This window comes from Pygocentrus nattereri, chromosome 29, assembly GCF_015220715.1.
Source record: "Pygocentrus nattereri isolate fPygNat1 chromosome 29, fPygNat1.pri, whole genome shotgun sequence".
Lineage (NCBI taxonomy): Eukaryota > Metazoa > Chordata > Actinopteri > Characiformes > Serrasalmidae > Pygocentrus > Pygocentrus nattereri.
Window position 1 is genome coordinate 5,505,991 of NC_051239.1, and position 12,500 is coordinate 5,518,490.

Consider the following 12,500-nt stretch of genomic DNA (forward strand, 5'->3'; position numbering starts at 1 on the left):
AACCATTTTCTTTAGTAAAGAACTCTTGAAGAACGAAAGCGCATCAATCTGAAAAACCCTTTGCTGATGCAAAGATCCCTTCAATCATGCGAATGTGTTCTTGGTTCTACAGAGGAACATCTTTAAGAGTGCATCAACCTGAAGAACCCTTTTGTGACACAGTGAGCCCTTTTTTCATGCAAAGGGTGTTTCGGGTGTTCATGGTTCTTTACAGAACCAGTTTCTTTACTAAAGAACCCTTGAAGGGCCATATTTTTTAAGTGTGTATAACACAAAGAATATTTACTTCTTCATAGATTTAGACGGAATAGCGGTTCCACCTTCATGTCGACACGTCTGTAAGAAACCAGTGATGGGAAGAGTTTTCGGAGATATTTCTGAGTGTTTTTAAAGCTGTGGGTGAATTTTGGGTTTATGAAATGAACCTTGGTGCAGATCTGCATGGTTTTACAGAGAGGCGTATGAAGTGAACCCGGGACTGAAAACTGCTTTTTAGCAGATCTGACTTTTTTTCTGGTTCTTTCAATATCAGGAATATTAAAAAAAGGATTAGAAAATGAAAATCAATGACAAATTTTTAGATCCAATTAACACACACATGACCCCAAAGCCAGAAACCTGAACCAGAAGAGTAAAAAAAAACAGGAATCGCTTCAGACGATGTTTTTCGTGTCAGTATGAGTTTCTCTACGTCGGTGACGAACTGTGACCGTGATTTTAATCTCATTTATAGCTTCTTCTCACCGGACTGTGGGTGGCAGTAGGTGGAGCGCTGGTTGCACTGGCACGGCTGGCAGCCATCACTGCTGAAGTGGAAGAATCCCGGGTGGCAGTCATCACACTTGGGTCCATACACTCCTGTCTTACACACACATGTCCCCGAACTGAGAGAGAGAGAGAGAGAGAGAGAGAGAGAGAGAGAGAGAGAGAGAGAGAGAGAGAGAGAGAGAGAGAGAGAGACAGAGAGAGAGAGAGAGAGAGAGAGAGAGAGAGAGAGAGAGAGAGAGAGAGAGAGAGAGGAGACAGAGAGAGAGAGAGAAAACAGTCAAAATCAGCTCAATAAATGAAAGAAAATCTTTAATCAAATTAAATCAAAGTATTTGATTAAATATATCCGATCATCCTCAATGCACCACTGTAGCCTCTACACTGGGGGACCTTCAACTACCAGCTCGAACCAGCTTGAACGGCCCACCATATATGTGCAAATTCTCAATAAGCTTTTGTCAGTAATCCGATCAACACGTTTACGTGCACTTAAGTAATCAGATAATGGAGAAACTTCAGGTCTACATGAGTCAGACAGTAATCAGATAATGGAGAAACTTCAGGTCTACATGAGTCAGACAGTAATCAGATAATGGAGAAACTTCAGGTCTACATGAGTCAGACAGTAATCAGATAATGGGGAAACCAGGTCTACAGGAGTCAGACAGTAATCAGATAATGGGGAAACCAGGTCTACATGAGTCAGACAGTAATCAGATAATGGGGAAACTCCAGGTCTACATGAGTCAGACAGTAATCAGATAATGGAGAAACTTCAGGTCTACATGAGTCAGACAGTAATCAGATAATGGAGAAACTTCAGGTCTACATGAGTCAGACAGTAATCAGATAATGGGGAAACTCCAGGTCTACAGGAGTCAGACAGTAATCAGATAATGGGGAAACCAGGTCTACATGAGTCAGACAGTAATCAGATAATGGAGAAACTTCAGGTCTACATGAGTCAGACAGTAATCAGATAACGGGGAAACTCCAGGTCTACATGAGTCAGACAGTAATCAGATAATGGGGAAACTCCAGGTCTACATGAGTCAGACAGTAATCAGATAATGGGGAAACTCCAGGTCTACAGGAGTCAGACAGTAATCAGATAATGGGGAAACCAGGTCTACATGAGTCAGACAGTAATCAGATAATGGGGAAACTCCAGGTCTACATGAGTCAGACAGTAAGATTACTGAGCTCAAATCCAGCCTCTTTATCAGATTATCAGAGAACGGTCCGAAAAAGAGGAAACATCCAGTGAGCGGTCAGTTGTGTGGACGAAAAATGCCTTGTTGATGTGAGAGGTCAGAGGAGAACGGGCAGACTGGTTCCAGATGATAGAAAGGCAGCAGGAACTCAAATAACCAACCAGAATCTCTGGGGAACGTTTCCAACACCTTGTTGAAAGTCTGACACAAAGAATTAAGGCAGTCCTGAAGACAAAAGGGGGTCCAACCCTTTACTAGCAAGGTGTACCTAATAAAGTGGCCAGTGAGTGTATTTCTATGTTGTAAACAACCTCATTTATTTCATTTTTCCGCAGCTAGATGTTCACTGCTGATGGGTAGATATGCTTCTCTCACTCACTGTAGCCTCATTAAATCAGTTTAGACTGATATCGCGGCCCTGAAACCCTGAAAATGTTTTACTTTAGTACTTCCAACGCACTAAACCCCACCAACACACCTCAACACACTCACACCATCGTCCCTCACACAGACAGACAGCGTGCGTATGTGGGTCAGTCTTGGTCCAGACAGCTAACCGCCCTGCTTTACCCCGCATGCGCCTCAGAGCTGTCTAGACCTCTCATCTCTAATTCAACCCCTCCTGTACAGTTCATCACACATGTTTAACATGAGGGCCACAGCTCCAAACCTCATCTGGAGACACTCAGACGGAGAGCTTTTCTCTGTTCCTCTTCTGCTCCACATGTTCAGAGTGAAACCTCTAAGACCATAACACACACTCCACTACATTAGCATTAATAACAGCTGTATGCTTCTGTATAACATGCCATTTACACTGAATAGCTCAATACTAAAGTGTGACGGTCTTGAAAGCAGGGATGGGCTGTATGTGTGATACATGGATTTGGTATATTTACATAACTTCTTAATCTGCAGGCTTATTATTACAATATTAACATTAAAAGTTTCATATCAGATACTGAATTATTATCAGTATCTACTATGAATTCAGTATGTAATATAAATTATTTAGTATCTTCTACAAACTGCTTTGAAGTCACAATGAATTGTTCAGTATTTACTATGAATGATTTAGTATTTACTATGAATTATTCAGTATTTACTTTGAATCATTCAGTATTTATTATTCGGTATCTATGACGAATTATTCAGTATCTACTATGAATTGTTCAGTATCTGCAGGGTTTGTTTTTCACTCTGGCACGAATTCAGCCAGTCTACGACCATGGAAAAGTTTTTCCACCTTAGTGACTGCTTTCCAATTTGCCACAAATTCCTCTCTATAAAGAACGATGTCATTCATTCTGTTTGATGATCGTGGAAAAGGTAGGCGGCTCCTTTGAAATACCTCTGTCACGATTGGCCACTCCCAGTCTTCCATGTGCTTTTGTTCACCTTTTGGTCTTGTCCATGTGCTTCGTTGTTTTGATTCTTCCCTGTTCTGCCCCCTTGTTTCCAGACCCTGCCCTTGATTGTTCTCACCTGTGTCTTGTTAACCTGCTCCTGTATTTAAGCCCTGTGTTTTCCCCTGTTAGTTTGCTGGTTTGCTTTGTATTGTTTGGTGTTGTTTCTTCTGGCCTCCGTTATATTTCCTGTTCTCTGTTGTTTTGTTTATCCTGTGCTCCTTTTTGTCATGTCTGTCCCTCCACCTCTCCGTGTTGGCTCTTTGACCCTGGACTGTTTAGACCCGGAGTATGGATTTGCCGCTAATAAATCTTGCTTCTCTTCGTATATGCGTCTGCCTCATCATCGCTCCCCTCCACATACTTTAGTACTTTTACTCAAGTGGAGGTCTAAAGGGAGGAACTTCTACTTTTATTGGAGGAATATTTTACCTTGGGTGTTTCTCCTTTAACTCCAGTACATGGTTTGTGTACTTCGTCCACCTCTGCTATTTAACTGTATTTTTGTAGAACAGACACTGTAATTTATCACAGTGTATATTTTGGTTGTAGTGTTTTTGTTTCGTCACATTAAAACTGTGAATTCCACATTTCGTATCAAAACAGCCTACAGTGTGATGTATTATGGGGGAGGGGGGTGTGAAGGGGAGCCATAAATTCCGACAAGGTCATGTTCTCGTGTCTCCCTCCAGCTGCGAGTTGTCAGCCCAGCTGCTGAGTCTCCCGCTACTAACAACACTGACGCAGTCAGACTGATCGGTCATTAACAGGGAAACGTCAGATCGTCTTCCTGAGAGGAAACGGCACCATGGACACACACAAACACACAGAATGAACAGCACACGAGTCTGGAGCTGTAAACGTTGGGCTGCAGGTTACATTTTACGAGATGTAGTGTTTTTTCACAGTCCAGGCCTGCGAAAGACGCCAAGGCGGTGACCAATGCTCAGATACTGGGTTCAGATGTCTTTGGTGCCTGGACACAGATTAACCCCTGAGCCCACCAGCAGGCCTGAAGCCTTATTACACACTTCTATAACCTAAGAATAGCTCAGCCAGTTTGCACCTAACTCCCTGTAGTTACTGGATAATAAGCTTTAGCATGTAATAAGCCTGGGATTATAAGGGGTTAAACACAGATCACGTGAGGGGTCTCCAAAGGCCTGGGATGGTAAACACTGGGCTGTAATTGGGTAATTATGCATGTGGGTATATAAGGGGCTGACTGATTACCGGCTCAGCCAATAGAGATCAGATTTTTAGGGTTTTATCATTTTTACGATCATTATAATCAGCACTCAAACTAGTTTTCTTGCTCATAAAGGCTCTTATGTGTTGTGTGTGCTGGGATTGCAAAGATTAGTCAACTAGTCCACTGAATGGTGCTGTCGAGGGTACGTCTTACGCCCTGTCCTGACTCCAAGCCCTTTATTTTATATTTCCACTTAAATCTGTAAGTTGTCGCGACCCTGACGGAGAAGCGGCTTGGAAAATGGATGGATGGATGGATGGGTGGATGGATGGATGGATGGATGGATCTGTAAGTTGTGAAAAGACACAGATATGCATCTTTCCCCAGGCAAAGTGAACAAATCACACTTTTTCAACACAAATGGAGTGTGTAACGCTCCATTTCCATGCTCTAAACTTATTTAGGCAGAAATGTTCACAGTGGTGGTGATAGGAACCAGACGTCCACCTCTAAAATCTGCCTCTCAGAAAGTTACTACATGAAATGGTTCTAAATACACTGCCTGATACCTGAGACTTGGTTTTGCGATGGCGTCATTATTTGCTTTTAATTTACAGTGTATTAAAGCCGTTCATGGTGGAGGGATACGTAAAAGGGTGGCTGCAAGGCAAAGTAGTCCCCAAAGAAAACCTGATTTTTTTCAGATTTACCACTATTTTACCATCATGATCACTCAAGATAAAAGCTCAGAAGACTTGTGTAGGTTCACTGGTGGTTTTGGATAGTAAATAAAATGGCTATGTTTGTGTTGTAGTCATGGTGACGCCTGGTTCCCATCAGCACCACTATTAAGACATCTTCTGTAATAAACTCAGAAGGTTTACATCTTAATCTGTTCATCATGCAAAACGTTTGGAAAATCACTGGAATTTTGCTTTAAGCAAATACATGTTGTATGTTTGAGGGTACATTTCTATTGTTTGTACCTGGGGGGCCTGAAATTTACCCACATAGTGCACTTCTTTCTGACAGTGTAGGGGGCGCTGTGGGCAGCAGACAATTAGTCGAGGACAGGGCCTGAGTTCAGTGATCAAATAGAGCAGCTGGAAAAAACAGTAATATCTTTAAAAAGATGGTTCTTCAAGGGTTATGAAGAACCATTTGACCATGCAAAGAACCACTTCAGTGGTGGATCATTCTCAGCACTACAGTATCACTGATGTGGTGGTGGGGTGTGAGTGTGTGTTGTGCTGGTCTGAGTGGATCAGACACTGCAGTGCTCCTGGAGTTTTGAAACATCTCAGCGTCACCGCTGGACTGAGAACAGTCCACCAACCAAAAATATCCAGCCAACAGCGTCCTGTGACCATTGATGAAGGACTAGAGCATGACCAACACAAACTGTGCAGCAGCAGATGAGCTGTCGTCTCTGACTTTACATCTACAAGGTGGACCGACAAGGTAGGAGCGTCTAATCGAGTGGACAGTGAGTGGACACAGTGTTTAAAAACTCCAGCAGCACTGCTGTGTCTGATCCACTTGTACCAGTGCAACACACACTAACGCACCACCACTACGTCAGTGTTACTGCAGTGCCGAGAATGATCCACCACCCAAACATGGGGGTCCTGAGCACTGAAGAACAGGGTAAAAGGGGGCTAACAAAGTATCAGAGAAACAGATGGACTACAGTCTGTAACTGTAGAACTACAAAGTGCAGCTATACAGTAAGTGGAGCTGATAAAATGGACAATGAGCGCAGAAACAAGGAGGTGGGCATAATGTTATGCCTGATCGGTGTGTGTGTGTGTGTGTGTGTGTGTGTGTGTGCGCATGAGTGTGATTAATGATAGAGGTGGGCTGAGCAGACTCAGGGGACTGACTTTAAGCACTCACCCCCTGATAGGATTCCAGCCAACCCTGGAGAAACATCCAAAAACAACACACGCAGCAGCAGCTTAAAGAAAGAGGAGAATAAAGGGACGAGGTTGGAAAGAAGCGGGTGTGCTGCTGCGAAGGGAGGGGCTTTCATGAAATAAAGCATGCCAATTTATTTTTGAGGTGCTTCGTTCTCTTTGATTTGATAATAAGCTGCCTCATAAAATATGTATGATACACAGAAGCAAACACGGCCATTAAGCACAAGCTATTCATTTTTCAGCTTCAGGCAAAACAGCAGAATCTCATATGTAGAAGAAAATTACACAGAAGCCCCGACAACTAAAAATAATATGAATGTACAGCTTTTGTTGGGCCTACACTTTATCTTCATTCCAGCTTCCACTCTTTTCAGGAGACTCACTTTCAGTTCCTCTAGTAAATCTGCAGACACGCCTCCAAAGTTCAGTCTGAGAAGCTGGTTGATGATTTTCTGAAGTAATCAAACACATTCAGTGGTGTTGAGGTCTGGACTCTGGGGTGGTCAGTCCATCGTTCAGCTTCTTTGTTTGGTGTGTCCGTCTCCTTTTCTCAGTGAGGTTCTTCTAGATCAGCTACGCATCCTTTCAGACCCACAGCGCTGAGTGGTCTTCTCACAGTGGAAGGATGGACAGAAACACCTGTGGATGTTTTCAGATCTGGAGCAGCTTGATGTTCTCCTCTCTCTCAGAGATGAAAGCTTTCAGTGCTGTTTATCTGATGGGGGCAGTTTTGGTGTCAACCAGGTCTTCCAGGTGGTTGTTAGGAGGAACATTTTCTTTCTATCTTCTGTCTATTTAACCCCTGTAACAGGCCAGGCTCTGCCGGCAGGCCCAAAGTTTTATTACACACTTCTGTAGAGTAGGAACAGCTCAGCCAGTTTGCATTGATGCTGTTCTTAATGGTTATATTGACTAAAAGTGACAATACACTGACATTACACACACAAACACATACAGGCAAACATACATTAAAGTACATCTGCTCTGAATGATCCAGCTGTGAAGAAAAGGACACAGAGCTTTTATACACTAAATACACTGAGACACAAACACACCACACAACATTAATTATCTATGACTGACCTACTGCAGGGATAGAGAGACAGAGAGAGAGAAAACAGACAGCAATAGATTCTCTATGTATACACTACATTTCCAAAAGTATTCGCTCGTCTGCCTCCACACACATATGAACTTGAGTCACATCCCATTCTTAATCCATGGGGTTTAATATGATGTCGGCCCACCTTTTGCAGCTATAACAGCTTCAACTCTTCTGTGAAGGCTTTCCACAAGGGTTAGGAGTGTTTATGGGAATTTATGGGAATGGGAGCGACCCATTCTTTCACTAATGTCTGTAGAAGCAGTCTGCAGGCCGAGGGGCTCGGCTTTATACACCTGTGGCCATGGAAGTGACTGGAACACCTGAATTCAATGATTTGGATGGGTGACTGAATACTTTTGTCAATATAGTGTATATGGTGGTGATCATAGAGAGAAAAGGAAGAAAGTGAGAGTGAATGGCAAGAAATAGAGAGGCAGAAGGAAATAGAGGTGGGGAGAGAGAGAGAGAAAGAGGAGTACAAAGAGAGAAAGAGGAAGAAAGTGAGAGAAAGAAAAGAGAAAAAAGAGCAAGATATATAGAGAGAGGGAGACAGAGAGAGAGAGACAGTAAGACAAAGAGAGCGAGAGCGAGAGCGAGAGCGAGAGAGAGAGAGAGAGAGAGAGAGAGAGAGAGACTACATTTGTATTGAAACTGCTGTACTCTTCCATTCACAGAAAGATGGAGCTCCTCCATGCTGGGCGGTCTGCAGGGGATTAGTGAGAGCATTAGCACTGATGTGTGTGTGTGTGTGTGTGTGCAGGCGTGTGTGGGCGCGTGTATATGTGGATGTGTGCAGACCGATAGTCAGGTTACCATGGTGACAGCTCAGGAGCACAGAGCATGCTGGGGAATGAGAGTGAGGTGTGACATACGACCTGTCATGGAGAGAGAGAGAGAGAGAGAGAGAGAGAGAGAGAGCGAGCGAGCGATGAGGGGGGGTGAAATCACAGCTCTATTTCCAGACAGGCAATTTCTGCTGCACACAAAAAGGGAGACACCAGCGCTCCCTGTTTAAAAAAAAAAAAAAAAAAAAAAAAGAGTCATCGCTTTAGGCGCATGAATAGCGTGGGGGTGTTTCACACCAACACAGTGTCTGGACTATCAAGGTCAGCTAGTGATCAATTTATCTCTCACAACCACCCTGGCCTAACATCACACTCATTAATAACACTGATCTCTGCCTCTCTCTGCCTCTCTCTGCCTCTCTCTGCCTCTCTCTGCCTCTCTCTGCCTCTCTCTCTCTGCCTCTCTCTCTGCCTCTCTCTCTGCCTCTCTCTCTGCCTCTCTCTCTGCCTCTCTCTGCCTCTCTCTGTCCAGCAGGCTTTACTAGCGCAACCATATTGCTTATAGTTCTGCCATACAGCATCCCAATAACCAGAACCAGGGATGGAAAACACTTAAAGGACCATATGCTGCACTTTTCTTACATTTTCCTCCTCATCCCTTTCTCTCAGTCAGCCTGGTTCTGTCGCTGTGCATTAAAGACTGATGTATGCAAATGATATGATAATCTGAACACGCTGATTTGCTACTGAGACCCCTTTAAATAGCAGTCTAGACTAAAACACTCCCTATAACTTCATCAGGCATGGGCGGGGCTACACTGCTGTAGGCTCAATAGGTGGATATATGTCCATGGGTCACTTTCTATTTGGAGGGTTTAACCAAGTCAACAAAGGCTGCAGGGCTTAAAAAGATGCTTAAAATATTCAGCACCGCCCCAAAAATCAGTGTGTATATTTACACAGTTTAAGATTAAGATTAGATTCTCTGATTTTTCTTTTCTTCTCCTGTTTCATAGTCGCTCTGCATCTGTAAAGCAGCTCGTCACAACAACAATTTGAGAAACTATTTTTAATAGAAAAAACAACATTTTTTAAGAGGTTTAATTCTGGAATTTGTGTAAAACAGATTCATAATTACTTCTTATATCATTGATATTTTACTACATTTAAATAATTCATTCAACTGTCACAGAGATTTTGGTCGCTGGTGTTATCAGGACTCTTATTTTACATTTTAATACGGTGTTTTCAGGTCTTTAGGTCAAGAAACAGCTTTTTCGAGTCGAGGCTCATCGGAGAGGAAGGCGTCTCAAGGCACGAGAAGGCGAGTCACACTCACTCACTACATTTCATTAATAAATTAATAATTTAGTTTATCAGGCAGCACAAATCGTCTGTGCGTCACTGGCGTCATGTGCTTTAATGGCTGGGTGAGTAAAATTGTCAAAATATTGCCAAATATATCATTTTTATTACTGATTTTAAATACACAAGGTCACCTGAACGACAAGGAGTCAGCTAATTTACAGAATCCTCAGTTTTAACCAGAATGTCACTGGGGTCACCGTCACTGGTGCTACACTATATTCATACAACACCAGTGACTATAAAATACGGGTATATATTGTAAATGGAAAACGGCCCCCGATATCTATTCAAACGGGTATATATCGTCCTATTAAAGTGCTTCTTGTCTCTCTTTGTCATGTTATTGTTAAACAGGCATGGGCAATACTAAAAACACTATATTTCATATCTGAAATATACCAGCTGAAACACTTTACTTGCTGCTGCATATTCAGTATTCAAAGTTCGAGAAATCCACATAAGCAACAACGAACGGCGTTTGGACACAGAAGACTGTGCTGCTTCAGATCGCTGAGTAGCGTGAAGCTCATTATGACACTGTCAGAAATGCCCCGGTCTTCTCCAAAAAGCCCCCCGCTAATGCCCCCCACACCAAAATATTTAACAACACAAACCCCTCACTCAGCAGACAGTCAAAAGGCTGCACTGATAAAGACCAAGCAAACTGGACACTATTCAATGTTGCCCATAATACAGCCCCTGTCCCATCTGGTGCACAAAAGACCACCAGGCCAAAATGCCTGGTAGCATTTCTGCATGGATAAGAGGGAGAAACTATGCAAGGATTTTGTTTCCCTTAAATGACTGAACAGAAAAGATAGCTTCATCATAAACCACAAGCACGTCCTTCAGGATACTATTGCATTTTATAGGAAGTGGCTATAATGCAACCTTTTACATGTTTTAACAGCTGGAACTAGAAAAATGACATTTATAGACATGTATTTGTTCAGAGAATGTAGGTAGTTAGGAGTCTTGTCCAAGGCCTCTTAGGCTTTGCTCACACAGCAGGTAAAACCTTTATTATTAGTAGTAATAGGAATAATATTTCTCGTACAGGTAACTGTGCGCTGAAGTGAACACGGGAGCAAAACCAGCATGAGTGGAAGCCTTATAGCCAAATAACAGAACATCAAGCTCAGTTCAGTGACAGATGTGGTTGTAATATATAGTCATTTGTTTAATTTGGCTAAAAAAACTGTAATTAAGCTAGAAACGAAGAACACAGCTGCGCGTGTCACACAATCTTCAGTTTTAACCCTGACCCTTCTTCTCAGAAGCCATTTCACCTGTTTGAGTTGACCCGTTTCACCTGATAAACAAGAGTCGAGACCAAAGCTGGGAGGAAGTTCTAAAATGTTAATGCACCACAGCAGAGACTTTTTGTACAGGCCTGATCTCTGCCTGGAGAACAGAGCGTGTTTCACCAGCACAGCTGCATTTCTAGAACCATCTCATCTGTGTTCAGCACAATTCAAGAGGTATTTATGTAGGACATCACATCACACAACTGTTTAAAAGCTCAAATGCTTACGAGTGGAAACACTGCTGTCTTGGTGTCGTTCTTCCACACCAAACCCGCTCATCCATGTTTTTATGGACCTGCTTTGTGCACTGGTGCGCATTCATGTTGGAACAGGAAGGGGTCGTCCCCAAACTGTTCCCACAAAGTTGGGAGCGTGAAATTGTCCAAAATCTCTTGGTGCTGAAGCTTTAAGAGCTCCTTTCACTGGAACTAAGGGGCCGAGCCCAACTCCTGATAAACAGCCCCACACCATGATCCCCCCTCCACCAAACTTTACACTTGGCACAATGCAGTCAGACAAGTACCGTCTCCTGGCAACCGCCAAACCCAGACTCGAATGCCAGACGGAGAAGTGTGATACGTCACTCCAGAGAACACGTCTCACTATGTGTACATATAATTGTAAATATACATATACATATATATATATATATATATATATATATATATATATATATACACATACACACATACACACACACACACACACACACACTATAGGACACACAATACACAGAATAGAGCATAAAACAGACGTTGAAAGTGAGACATTTTAGTCATTCATGAAAAACATTTCAAACTACTCATACAAACTCATTTGGAACTTGACGCAGGGGTGATAGTGGGAAAAATTCCTGAGCCTGAACTTTTTTTCTCTGCTCGGGAGGTGAGCAGGGTGGGGGTGCTATGTATGCGACACACTTAACACAACTTGTTGGCCCCTGGGCGCAGATATATGTCTATGTATAACCCTGATCTTCATTACTGTCAAAGAATTTCTGCTTTTGAATTCGTCCCTTCAATGATAGATTGTGTTGAATTTTGTTGAAATACATGAACAACATTCAGACATGAGATAAACAAACCCAATATAAGCCTATATTTCAGAAGCTTGTGCAGATTAGCAGAACTCTTGGGACTAGCAGGCCTGCTCAGGAATCCATACCTGTTTTTAACTAGTCACATACCTTATTGCTTCTATAGCATCGGAGACTACAGATACTACAGCCATGCCAAGAACGGTCAGCAGGTGGCAATAACACTACTCCAATACTCCAAAGTAAACTAGGAATTGATTAGTAGCCTAACCATTGACTAAATGACATGAACAAGGACACATTCATTTATTTTAAAAATATAATAGCAAAATATGCAGCATTTATTTTAAATATTTTGCAACAAACTCATAAATAATACTACAGCCCTAAAATTACTATT

The 12,500-nt window shown here is 42.5% G+C and overlaps 1 protein-coding gene across 1 annotated transcript in view; it reads right to left on the bottom strand.

The window, feature by feature from the left end:
- Positions 1-12,500, bottom strand: part of si:ch211-158d24.2 (multiple epidermal growth factor-like domains protein 9) — a 58,572-nt gene that overhangs the window by 22,361 nt on the left and 23,711 nt on the right. The window contains exon 3 of the mRNA XM_017682719.2: positions 745-884. Within this exon, the coding sequence (XP_017538208.1) occupies positions 745-884 (140 nt within the window). The remainder of the gene's footprint in view (positions 1-744; positions 885-12,500) is intronic.